Source organism: Scyliorhinus canicula, chromosome 4 (genome assembly GCF_902713615.1).
Source record: "Scyliorhinus canicula chromosome 4, sScyCan1.1, whole genome shotgun sequence".
Classification (NCBI taxonomy): Eukaryota; Metazoa; Chordata; class Chondrichthyes; order Carcharhiniformes; family Scyliorhinidae; genus Scyliorhinus; species Scyliorhinus canicula.
Window position 1 is genome coordinate 110,590,162 of NC_052149.1, and position 13,909 is coordinate 110,604,070.

Genomic DNA, 13,909 nt, shown 5'->3' on the forward strand with positions numbered 1-13,909 from the left:
CTCGGAGGAAACAGTCAGTGTTAGCAAGGTACGAATGGTTGATTCGCAGAATGGCGGTACTGACGGATGAAGAAAAGCCGTGGGAGGAATTTACTAACCATCTTCGTCAAAGTCCTCTCCTTTGAAGAACGGTTTTGAAAACGCTTTGAAGACCTGGCGAAACATAAAACATAATTGTAATTAAGAGGAACAGATCAGAGGGAGAGATACCTTCCAAAATTCACAATGGCATCTTCTTCTCTAAAGCTACACCTGAGGACCACAAGGAATGTTTCCTGGAGACCTGTCATAAACACAGAGAATATTTGGAAAGTCAGGCCAATTTTCAAAGCTGTTGTGACATTCCATTTGAAACGCTGCCTTCACTTGCCTTTTACTGCTCAAAGTGGAGTCATATTCCCTGGAATTTAGAAGATTCAGGAATGGTTTGATTAAACGTTTCAAAATATCAAGGGCAACAGATATTTTCTCTCCATCGACCGTATTTCTGCTGGTTGAGGAATCTCAATCAAAGGGACAAGGTCTAAAAACATGAGGCAGACTTTATGGGAGTGAAATGAAGACACACTTTTACACATAAAGGAGCTGTGTAATCTTCCAAAATTTCCGAGGTGCTGGAAAGGACCCAACTGATTGGAAAATCACAAATATGCCCCATTCGAAAAAGGAGGCAGACGAAAATGCAGGCCAGTTCACCTATCTGCCATTGGGAAAATGCTTGAATCTATTATTAAATGGTAGGAGGCCACTTAGAAAATTATAATACAATCACGCAGAGTCGGCATGGTTTTATGAAAAGACAATTGTGCTTGCTGAATTCATCAGAGTTGTTTGAGGATGTAGCAAGCAAGGTGGATAAAGGGGAATGAGTAGATGGACTGTATTCTGATTTGGTTTTCTAAAATTCGATGTGTATCTAGATAAAAGGACACTACACAAGGTGAAAGCTCATGTGGTGGAGGTGGTATGGTGAGGAGGTAATACAGTAGCATGGATAGAGGATTGGCTAACTAACAGAAAATATAGCAAGAATAAATGGGTCATTTTTGGATTTTCAAACTGTAATAACTGGGTGCCTCAGTGATCAGTAATGTCACCTCCACTATTTACAGCCTAAATTAATGACTAGGATGAAGAGATAGAGGGCGGTATTCTCCGCTCCCGATAAAAATCGGAATGGCCGTCGTGAACTCGGCCGAGGTTCACGACAGCCTCGGGGCCCGCTCCCCGCACCTAATTCACCCCCACCCGGGGGGCTAGGAGCGGGCCTCCGTCTTTCCCGGCAGCGACCTTGTCGCGCCGGAAATGACGTGCAAAATGGCGCATTCGTGAGGTCATGCGCGGGTTGCCGGTTCCAACCCGCGCATGCGCGGATGACTTCATCGCGCAGACGGCGCGAACCGCGCATGCGCGGTGGCCGTCTTTCTCCTCAGCCGCCCGGCAAGACGTGGCGGCTTGATCTTGCTGGCCGGCGGAGGGGAAAGAGTGCGTCTGTTTTGGACGCTGGCCCGATGATCGGTGGGCACCGATCGCGGGCCTGTACCCTCCCGAGCACAGTCGTGGTGCTCCCGTGCCAATCGGGCCCCTAGATGCCCCAAACGGGCATCTGCCGCCCGTTTCACGAATGCAGCGACCAGGTGTGGTTGCTGCCGTGGTGAAACGGGCGTGAAGGGCCTGCCGCTCGGCCCATCGGGCTCAGAGAATCGCCGTTTGCCGTGAAAAACGGCGGGCGGCGATTTTTCCGAGCCGGGGATTGGGGGGGTGGGGGGAGAATCGCTGGGGTTGCCAGGGGGGCGTAAAAAATGTCGGGAGGCCCTCCCACGATTCTCCCATACCACATGGGGAGCGGAGAATTCCGCCCAGAGTGTGTTGCAGCCAGATATGCTGATGATACAAAAATGCGTGTGACAGCAAGTTGTGAGGAGGATACAAAGAGTCTCAAAGGGATGAGGGATGTAAACGAGTGAGCAAAGATTTAGCAGATGGCTTATGATGTGTGAAAATGAGAGGGTATTCACTGGCAGGAATAATACAAAAGCAATCTACCGTTTCAACGGAGAGAGATTATAAAATGCTGTGTACAGAGGGTGACCTTGTACAAAAAACACAAAATGGTGAGCAAGCGAGTCTTGATGCAACTGTAAAGGGCACTGGTGACACCACACCTAGTGTACTGAGTACAGTTTAGGTCTTTTTATTTATGCTGGGATATATTTGCTTTGCAGACAGCTCACTTAGTGATTCTTGAGATGAAGAGGCTCTTATGACAAATGAGTAAATTAAATGTGTACTCATTGGACTTCAGAAGAATGAAAGGTGATTGCATTGAAATGTAATATTCTGAGTGAGCTTGACTTGATGGTTTGATTGATTTGATTTATTGTCACGTGTACCGAGGGACAGTGAGAAGTATTGTTCTGTGTACAGTCCAGGCAGATAGTACCATACATGAAAAAAAAAGGGACATACATGAATACACAATATAAATACATAGACACAGGCAGAGCGGGTGAAGCATACCGAGTGTAGTGCTACTCAGTATAGAAGATGTGCGAAGAGATCATTTCAGTCCATAAGAGGGTCTTTCAGGAGTCTGGTGACAGGGTAGATACAGAGAGATATTGTGGAGGAATATAAAACGAGGGGCACAGTTTTAAAATAAGGGATAACCCACTGAAGATAGAGATGAGGAAGAATTTCCTCTCTCATAGAATAGAAGTCCTACAGTACAGAAGGAGGCCATTCAGCCAATCGAGTCTTCATTGACCCTGTGAAAGAGCACCCTACGTAGGCCCAGTTCCCTGCCCTATCCCTGCAATCCCACCTAACCTACACATCCTTGGACACTAAGGGGCAATTTTGCATGACCAATCTACCTAACCTGCACATCTTTGGACTTTGGGAGCAAACCGGAGGATCTGGAGGAAACCCACGCAGACATGGGGAGAAAGTACAAACTCCACACAGACAGTCACCCTTGCACTGTGTGGCAGCAGGCTGTGGAGGCTGGATCACTGAATATATCCAAGCCCGTGATCAACAGATTCTTGAACTATGGTGGAATCCAACATTATGGGGACAGGCAGCTATGGGGACCAGTCGAATTGAGACCACAGTCCGATCAGTCATGATCTGACTGATTGGCAGAGCAGGCTTGTGATTGGCCTACTTCTGCTCCTATTTCTTATGCTCTTATGTTCAAATGTGGTAGAAATTTGGTGTTCTCTTTTGCAAATGAGCCTTGGTCAATCGCTAATTTTAAATCTGAGAATTTTTACTTATTGTTAATTGAAATCAGCTTGTAGCACCCGTTCTCTATGCCAATCGATTTTGGCTTCTCACTCATAACTGTTGACTCCCATGTTGTATTACTGATTGACAGTGAAACTGGAGTAACTTCTCTGGGGCACAACTCCAAGCAAACGTATGGAGACCCTGAACTGCCCAAATGTCAGTCTTGTCCTGCAATATCCTCGGTTGAGTTCAGAGGAATGCAAATGCTTGGCTGCAAGAGGTGCAAAATTGTTGATGACATATTTCAACATCAGTTCACCTTAGGGTCCCACTCCAATTTTTTTGTCAGGTATGTCATGTTCTGTAGACAGGCCGATATGAATGATGCACGACAGAACATCTAGTTTAAATAATTTATTATGGAACAACTGCATGGTAAAGATAACTAGAATAAATACATCACAAATTAATAGCACTAACTATTATAGAGCTAATGTAAACATATGTCTATCCACCAAAACAACTTATTCGCAACTGCCAGACACAGAGCCGCACCACATTGCCACTTTTTGGTCGGAGGTTGTGGACAATATTATCTATAGAATTGCTTTATGCATATCATCACACCGCTTAGCTCTCCCGAGGTATCCACAAAGCAGCGGAGTGTAGCTGTGAGTTTGATTAATGAGCGCCAGGGTGTGTCCACAGGGCCTGCACTCTGCATGTCTGGGGCTGAAACTACTTCTTCTGAATTTTTAGCCTGGGTCTGTGAGGGACCTGGTTTCCATACTTTGCCAAGAGGGCTCACAGCTGAGGATTTACCAATGGAATTGTGCACTGACAGGGAGAGACTTAGGCCATTTGGCCTTCTTTTTATCACTACTGCTGGCCAGCCATGCAGGCTGAAAATGGGAAGTAAACAAGCACACAAAAGTAAAACGCACTCTCATTCTCTTCACCGCACACTAGATGCATTAGCCTGTTGTATTAAGAACCAATGGAGAGGTTTTTTTTTAATTTAAAGTACCCAATTCTTTTTGTTTCCAATTAAGAGACAATTAGTGTGGCCAATTCACCTACCCTGCACATCTTTGGGCTGTGGGGGTGAGACCCACGCAGACATGGGGGGTGGGGGGGAATGTGTGCAAACTCCACACGGATAGTGACCCAGGGCCGGGGTCGAACCCAGGTCCTCAGCGCTGTGAGGCAACAGTGCTAACCACTGCACCACCATAGTCCTGTCAGCCAATGGAGAGTTGACAAACTAAACTGATAGATCAATGAGGCAGGAAAAAATGAGGTGAAACATTAGGATCAGAATAGGAGCATGTGAATGTTGTGTATTGCCTCCGGGTGCTCTGTTTTGCTCCTATAGTCCAAAGATGTGCAGGTTAGGTGGATTGTCAATGCTAATGGATGCATTGACAATCCACCTAACCTGCACATCTTTGGACTATAGGAGCAAAACAGAGCACCCGGAGGAAATACACAACATTCACATGCTCCTATTCTGATCCAAATATGCGCTGGTTAGTTGGCTTGTCAATGCTAAATTACCTCTTAGTATCCCAAAATGCGGTTAGGCGGAGTTATGGGGATAGGGCGGGGGAGTGGGCCTGTGTGGAGTGGTCTTACAGAGTGTCAGCGCAGACTTGATGGGCTGATAGGCCTCCTTATGTACAGTAGGGACTCTAGTTATCACATTAGTAGGTACTGTAATTGGTAAACACCAACTTATGTCTAACTGCGTAGTTAAGAACGTCATCAAATTAACGTTTGCACCAGTGATCTGAAGTGCACTGGATCTGACCTTTCACTGTGTAGTTAATACTGGGTTCAATATTGGCAGTGTTCATGTTTTTCTCAACACTAACCCGACCTGCCAATTTCTAAATCTGCAAATACGCATTTCACTGACAGTATAAGAGCAGAGGGGCTCAGTGAGACTCCTGAACTGCAGCCAAATTCTCATTCCAGCTCAACAGGGGCATTTTGCTGAAGCGATCGGAACAATGGTTCATTACTCAGCTGGATTTAAGTAAAATAGCAAAGCAGCCAGTATCCTAATTGATCTCAATCCAAAACCAAGTCACCAATGGGGGAGGGGAGGGGTGGTGTAGTGCAGATGAGTAACCGGACATCATTTAACAAATTTAATCGTGGGCTATACTTTTGCATCCACAATGCAGCTTGTGCTGAACACTGATGGTCTGGCACAATTCTAATAGCCTGTGTAAAATGTCACTGACTGAATTGCCAGAATGTGCTTGTCCACAACTGATGAGCTACACTGAGCCTCTTGTGTGCTGAATGTTGCATGCGTTGGCAGTTTGGCAAACTTTCACTATCACTTCAGGAGGGAGAGATGGCACATGCATTCATCCAAAATTTGTCTTGATTGCCAAAGCAGTTGCTTTGGTTAGGAGTAGGATGACACGCTCCTCCATGCACATAACCTCCCTATTTGAACAAACGATGATGTAGTGGAACAAGTGTCTAACCCTCACACATACTGGCTGCATACCACCATAAGCAGCATTTCAGTGCCTGCAGGATTCCTGAAAAACAAATTCAATCCATTATGTATGCCTCGACTCCTTCACGAGACAGAAAGCACTGGACGACTGCGCAGATAGGAAGAGTCCTCGCCATATCAATCAAAACTCTGACTGAACTTACGGTTCAACTCACAGGAGACAGGCTGAGGTCTGGTTTAATGCAAAGCTTACAGGTGAAGTTTGATAAATGCTACTTCATTGAAGAGTGCTTCGATCCAAGCTGAATACTTTAACTTCTGGAACCGGACTAAATATATCCCTTATGCATTTTTTCCAAAACTAAAGCACCAATATTGTACCTTCACTGTTGGGTAGCTGGACACCCCAAATCTTCGACAGATTTTCGCATTCTTTAAGTTTGCACAGTTGATGGCAGCCAGGTCCACTGCAGGCTTCCATTCTGGAAAAGGTGATGTGGATTAGTTAAGTCCCACAGCAAAATACAAAAACAACAGTGTGAATCTTTACAGTTATACCGTTACTGAGGAGTTACTTGACCATGATGCCACTGCCAGCTCTGACCAATAGATAACCCGGCTTTCTGGCAGGCAGCTTTTTTCAGTGGACCAGAGTCCTCCTCTCTCTCTCACAGGGTGTGGGTACATATGCCACATCAAGGCCCTGTGCCGAAACGTTTTTTTCATTTTTCTTATGCCTTTGGAACCATCAGGGACAGACATGTGTAAAATCTATTCAATAAAAGTCATACATCCAATTACTACTTGTAGCTGTAAGGGCCATAATAAATAATTCCTAAAAGTTCTGTTCCACTGGACCCAGGGCTCGTGTACTTCTGGTGCCCAACACAACTTGTAGTAGACCCGTGTCGAGCTGCCTCTGCCTTCTGCCTCCTACCATTCAATGTTATAGTCCAGTTCAACATATTTCTATCACGGGAAGATCCACAAGGTGGGGCTCTTCTCTTTTATTTCTGTCGACAGTGTTTCTAGTCACACAGTGAGAAGTGGAGAGTTTACAGATCGCTGTGGGCAATTCACACAGCTCAAAAACCACAAGATCAATGTGTTGTTGGCTCCAGAAAACAAAACGGCCATTGTGGTCAAATAGCCGACCAACATTCCATGCCAAGAGGGTGCCTTGTGCCAAAGGAACCATATGCCAGCATGGAGTCTAGGTATTCAGGAGACGACAGTGGAGCACGGTTGCACAGTGGTAGCACTGTTGCTTCACAGCACCAGGATCCCAGGTTCGATTCTGACTTGGGTCACTGTCTGTGCGGAGTCTGCTCGTTCTCCTGTGTCTGTGTGGGTTTCCTCCGGGTGCTCCGTTTTCCTCCCATGAGTCCCAAAAGACACGCTGTTAGGTGAATTGGACATTCTGAATTCTCCCTCTGTGTACCCGAACAGGTGCCAGAGTGTGGCGACTTGGGACTTTTCATAGTAACTTCATCGCAGTGTTAATTTGTGACACTAATAAAGATTATTATTATTATTGGGGTGAAAATTGATGCAGAAAATTGGAAGAAAAAGGTTGTTGTCATTTTCCTACCTAGTTAATCAATCAGAATGATTGTTAATTAAAAGTTCACATCACCAATAGAGAACATAGAACATAGAGAAATACAGCACAGAACAGGCCTTCGCCCCACGATGTTGTGCCGAACTTTTGTCCTAGGTTAATCATAGATTATCATAGAATAAATAACAGGAAGTCTGAGGCGAACCTGGGATGAAGACTTCAAGGCGACTGGAGGAGAATTTCAGGGAGATGGAGGGTGCAACATAATCATTCTGTTACTTGTCTGAACAGGAACACAACACAATGGAGGGTGGGGTGGGTGGATGGATGAGGAAATAGAATCATGTTACCACACGGTGTCTCTATGGTAAAACCGTCAGCACCTAAGCTCATGTGTAATTCAGCCTCCATTTGCAGGCGGGAGCAGCAGATATTTCTGTATTGTGGATGCATTGTGTGAGGGAAGAAGATTTTTGCAATTCATAACAAGCAGCCTTCCAAGACACTCAGCAAATTCCTAAAAATGACTCAACCTCTGCTGAGAAACCCTGCATGTATGGCCTGAAAGTACGTCAACACATGTAGCACAGCAGTTGGCACACAAAGCTTTTATATTGTCAGATAAAATAAAAGAGTCCATTAACTGGCCATAGATTATTGATTCTGTCACCAACTCTCCGTCCTCCCACAACTTTTTCTTTACGAAGAGATCAACTTATCTTTCAGTTCTGATGCAACAAACACACCCTTGAAACATCAACATCCTGCTGTGACTTTCAAGGATGTCCTGTTGTTCCTCAGTTTTTAAATTGCCTTTACACAGGACCTGGGCATTGCTGACTAGGCCAGGAAGAAGGTGGTGAGATGCTTTCTTGAACCACTGTAGTCCATGTGATGTAGTTACACCCACAGTGCTGTTAGCAAGTTTCATGATTTTGACCGAACAACAGTGAAGGAATAGCGATATATTTTCAAGTCAAGATGGTGCGTGGTTTGGAGGAAAACTTGCAAGTGGTGGTGTTCCTAAGCATCCCTTGTCCTTCGTGGCGGTAGAAGTTGCATGTTTCGAAGGAGGGTGGTGCATCTTGTGGGTGGTGCACACTGCTGCCACGGTGTGTCGATGGTGGATTTAGTGAATGCTTATGCGGGTCCGATACTGTCAAGTTTCTCAAGTGTTGTTGGAGCTGCACTGGATAGGCAAGCGGAGAGCATTCCATCGCATTCCCGACTTGTGCCTTGTAGAAGGTGGACAGGCTTTGGGGAATCAAGGCATGGGTTACACGCTACAGAATTCCTGGCGTCTTACCTGCTTTTGCAGCCACAGTATCAATATGGCTGCTGCAGTTAAGTTTCTGGTCAATGATACTGCCGAGGATTTTGATGGTGAGGTGGTGAGGGATTACGCGACAGTAGTGCAATTGAATGTCAGGGAGTAATGTTTCGAATCTCCCCTGTTGGAGGCGGTTGTTGTGTGACGTAAATGTTACTTGTCATGCATCGGTCCAAGGCTGAATGCTGTCCAGGCCTTGCTGCATGTGGAATGCTACATGGCAATTTATTTTGCAGAACTGAAGGTGTTAAGTTTCCCTCGTCACAAGCAAGCAGCTTGGCATCAAATGTAAAAATTCAAATGAATTAGCTTTTGAATGAAAACACTTTAGGTTAGAAGAAAGCAATTTTGTTCTTGATAGATCACAGCAAAATGAAAAATCGAGAATACATACAATTGTATAAAAATACATGAATGTATGCTTAACTGTGTCTCTTCAGTCAGTTATCAGCCACTTTAAATGTTTAAATGTTTTATGTGGAATCCTATAAGATTTATAGCACAGAAAAATGGTTGTTTGGCTCAATTGGCCAGTACCTGTGTTTATGTGCCATATGAGCCCCCTCTTACTGCACTCCATCGAACTCAATCAGCATATCCTCCAAATCCTTTCTCCCTCGTAGTCTTTTCTAACTCCCCCTGAACTGTACCTCTGCTATTCCTGTCAATCATTCAATGGTGGAAAATTTCACATTCTCATGACTCTCTGGTGAAAGACGTTCCTCCTGAATTCTGTATTGAGTTTATTGGTGATTATCTTTCATTTATGACTACATAATCTTGAACTCTCCCACAAGCAAACACACCTTCTCTATGCCTTCCCTATCAAACCCCTTCATACTTTAAAGACCTCTATCACTTCGAGAGAAAAGAGCCCAGCCTGTTCAATCATTCCTCCCAGTCCAGGTATAATGATTATAAACCTATTATGTCACTTTACCAGTGCCTTTATATGTTTATTGTGTTATGGATTATCAGGTATCAGCTGTTAGTATTAATAATAATATAATTCCCAGGATGTTGATGGTGGGGCAGATTAGGTGATGGCAATATCATTAATGCAAATTTGCTTCAATCAAGGATCCATAAACACAGATGAAGAAAGCGCTCGCGGAGGGATAGCATTTGGCCATTACGCAGATTTTGCTTCCCTTCTCTTCAAATAGTGCCATGGCACTTTCTATGCCCAGCTGAAAGGGCAGAAAGAAACTCTGCTAATATTTCACACAAAAGACAGGGGGCGGCGGGGGGGGCACTGAAGCTTTGATGCCGGCAATGGCATGGAGGGGGCTCCACTTTCTCTTTCAGTCCATTCCACCATTCAATGAGACCATGGCTAATGTGACATATTCCAATACTCCACTTTCCCACCTGATCCCCATAATCCCGAGTACAAGAGCAGAGGTATCTTGCTGCAATTATACAGGGCCTTGCTGAAGCCACACCTGGAATATCGTGTGCAAATTTGGTCTCCTTATCTGAGGAAGGATGTTCTTACTCAAGAGGGAGTACAGTGAAAGTTTACCAGACTTATTCCTGGGATGGTGGGACTGACGTTTGAGGAGATATTGAATCGATTAGGAGTGTATTCGCTGGAGTTCAGAGGAATGAGGTGGGATCTCATAGATTCACATAAAATTCTAACAGGTCTAGACGGGGCACATGCAGGAAGGATGTTCCCGATGGTGGGAGTGTCCAGAATCAGGGGTCACAATCTGAGGTATGGGGTAGACCATTTAGGAAAGTGATGAGGAGATATCTTTTCACCAGAGAGTGCTTGGCCTGTCGAATTTGTTACCACAGGAAGTAGTTGAGGCCAAAACATTGCATGGTTTCAAGAATCAGTTAGATCTAGCACTTTGGGCGAAGGGGATCAAAGAATCAGGGGGGAAAGTAGGATTAGGCTACTGAGTTGGATGATCAGACATGATCATAATGAATGGCAGATCAGGTTTGAAGGGCTGGATGGCCTCCTCCTATTAACCCTCGATTCCCTTACTGATGAAAAATCTGTCTATCTCAGCTATGAACATACTACCCTCTGAGCAAGAGATTCCTCCTCATTTCTGTCATAACTGGGTGACCTCTTACTCTGAGATTATGCCCTCTGGTCCTAGACTCTCCCACAAGGGGAAACAACCTCTCAGCATCGACCTTGTCAAGCCCCGCGAGAATACAATGGGCCGGGTTCTCAGTTTCAGAGACTAAGGGCGCGATTCTCCGCAAATGGCTGACGCGCACGATGACGCCAGCCGCGCATGCGCGGGTTGGACGGCTCCAACCCGCGCATGCGCGGATGACGTCATCACGCATATGCGTCAAACCCGTGCATGAGCGGGCCATCATGCCCCTCAGCCGCCCCGCGGACTGATCCTGCGGGGCGGCGGAGGAACAAAGAGTGCGCGGGTATCGGACCCGCTGCCCGCGATCGGTGCCCACCGATCGCAGGCCCATGCCACGGTGCCATGGTTGTCCGGGACGGCACTTTGCGGCCGTTTTCACGAACGGTGAGAGCAGGTGTGTTTGTGTTCGTGAAAACGGCTGTAAAGGCCTGGGAACTCGGCCCATCGGCCAGGGGAGAATCGCTGTTCGCCATAAAAAATGGCGAGCAGCGATTCGTGTCATGGGGCGGCCATGGGTGAAGGGGGGGGGAGAATAGCGGGAGGTCTGGAAAAATGTCGGGAAGGCCCTCCCGCTATTCTCCGACCCGTTGTGGGCAGCGGAGAATCGCGCCCCAAGCACTGATGCTGGGAGTGAATCGTGTGAGTTCTATGGCCCTGAAAGCTACGCTGGTACTGGAGTGATTCAGGACTTCCTAATGGGCTAGCACAGGTGCCACATGGAATTAGTGCAATTCCAACAAATGCTTTAATGTGATACACTGGTGTCGGGATTGGGCACTCGAGAGCCTGACAAGCAGGAGCTGCATGCAGGCACTCCACTCCCCACAAATCCTCAGCCCAGCCAAGAAGATGGCACTGTTTGTGCTACAGCACGCCCATCCCATTGATGGGTCAGCTGGGGTCAGAAGGTACCTCAGCAGGTGGCCTGCAGAGGCACCATACGACCCCTACGCTATCTTCACAGTGGGCAGTCAGCGGCGTGCGCAGTCGCATGGCTGCCTTGCAGGCTGCGGCAACGGTTGTCTGTGCCCATCCACTCCAACCTCACGGCCCACCTTCTGCCCCCCCCCCCCCCACCAGCTACTGCCCCTGGGTCTGGCATGTCCCTCAGCCAGTGGCACAACTGTCAACGTACTATACCAGTGTTGGACACTTTTCATACTCTCTCTCGCTCTCTCTCAGCATCCAGGGTGCCTGTTTCCAGATTTTAAACCCACAAGTGAACCTCGGCGACAGTAATTCCTCCTGATGGAGGCGGAGCATTGTAGGGGTCCAGGAAATTTCTGGGTCAGGCCATTAATGAGGTGCCAACAGAACTTACCGTACAATTTGCATGCCCGCACTTGTGTGCGGCGTGGAACGCATTCATGCAGCTGTCATCCTAACATGGCATTCCATGTACTCGGCTAATGAGCGATTCTCTGCCTGTTTGTTTTTCCCGATTCCGGTGTAATTGGAAGGAGAATCCAGTCCTATTTGTCTCAGTAAGGTTGCCTCTCATTGCATAAACTCCAATGAGTAGAGGTCCAATCTACTCCATACCTGTGATCAACCCAGTGAGCCTTCTCTGGACAGCCTCCAATGCTTGTATATCTTACCTTAGATAAGGGGACCTCAACTGTTCACAGTATTCAATTATTCAGAGTATGGGTGGTACGGTAGCACAGTGGTTAGCACTGCTTCCTCACAGCACCAGGGTCCCAGGCTCAATTCCCGGCTTGGGTCACTGTTTGTGCGGGGTCTGCACGTTCTCCCTGTGTCTGCGTGGGTTTCCTTCGGGTGCTCCGGCTTCCTCCCACAAGTCCCGAGAGACGTGCTATTCGGTGAATTGGACATTCTGAATTCTCTCTCTGTGTACCCGAACAGGCGCCGGAATGTGGCGACGAGGGGATTTTCACAATAACTTCATTGCAGTCTTAATGTGAGCCTACTTGTGGCACTAATAAAGATTATTATTATTCCAGGTGTGGTCTGACTAGTGCTTGTATATCTTTTTTAAAGTATTTTATTCAAGGCATTTGCATACAAAGAAAATCAGAAGATCAACCAAAGAAATTCATAAACAACCCACACCCACTCCCCCCCACTACCCTAATACCATCCTCTACTCATCTCCCGCCTTCCCCAGTTTAACCCCCATCTCCCCCATCGCGCCCTCACCACCCTGCGCCACCCCCCCCCCTACACCATTGATCCTCAAATGTGCTTAAAGAAATCAATAAATGGCTTCCATCTCCGGGGGAACCCAAGACGAACTTGACCTTCTCCTGAATTCTCCAGAATTCCACCAGGTTGCTCACACACACACCCTCTTTTGGTGGCCACCTGAGCAAAATCCGTCTCCAGGCTATCAGGGAGGCAAAGGCCAAGACATCGACCCCTCGCACCCCCTAGACGCCAGGGCCTTCCGACACTCTATCGCCACCTCTGGACTCAAAGAACACAGAACAATACAGGACAGGAACAGGCCCTTCAGACCTCCAAGCCTGTACTCAGGACAACCTTCACCCCCAGCACCATGGACATCACATCCAGGACCCCAACAGATTTGAACATACCCAGAACATGTGGATGTAATTTCCAGCCTGCCCCCGCCCCACACACCACCCTTACCTATCCTCTACCCATCCAAAGAACCTAAGCATCCTTGCTACTGTCATACGTGCCCTATCTATTACTTTAAACTGGATGAGACTTAACTTCACACACGACATGGACACTTTAACTCTCTGCAAGGCCTCTGCCAACATCTCAGCCCGCACCTCCCCTCCCAGCTCCTCCTCCCACTTTATATCCCTTCACCAGGGCCCTCCTCCCAATCCATCTTCTTTTTATAGACATTGGATACCTTCGCCTCCACAATCTCGTCCCCCAAACAGCACCTGGTCTTGCAACCCCAGGGGCGGCAGCCGAGGAAAGGACGGCACCTCACTCCTTACGAAATCCTGTACTGCAGGCCCGGACTTACAGGATCGGATTGGATTGGATTTGTTTATTGTCACGTGTGCCGAGGTACAGTAAAAAGTATTTTTCTGCGAGCAGCTTAGCAGATCATTAAGTACTTGGGAAGAAAAGGGAATAAAAGAAAATAAGTAATAGGGCAACACAAGATATACAATGTAACTACACAAGCACTGGCATTGGATGAAGCATACAGGGTGTAGTGTTAATGAGGTCAGTCCATA

General features: G+C 46.9%; 1 protein-coding gene across 2 annotated transcripts in view; it reads right to left on the reverse strand.

The window, feature by feature from the left end:
- Window positions 1–13,909, reverse strand: part of qsox1 (quiescin Q6 sulfhydryl oxidase 1) — a 170,796-nt gene that overhangs the window by 124,620 nt on the left and 32,267 nt on the right. For both annotated transcript variants that reach the window (XM_038794995.1, XM_038794994.1), the window contains exons 2-3: window positions 6,092–6,192; window positions 99–153 (exon numbers count right to left, since the gene is read on the reverse strand). In XM_038794995.1, the coding sequence (XP_038650923.1) occupies window positions 99–153; window positions 6,092–6,192 (156 nt within the window). The remainder of the gene's footprint in view (window positions 1–98; window positions 154–6,091; window positions 6,193–13,909) is intronic.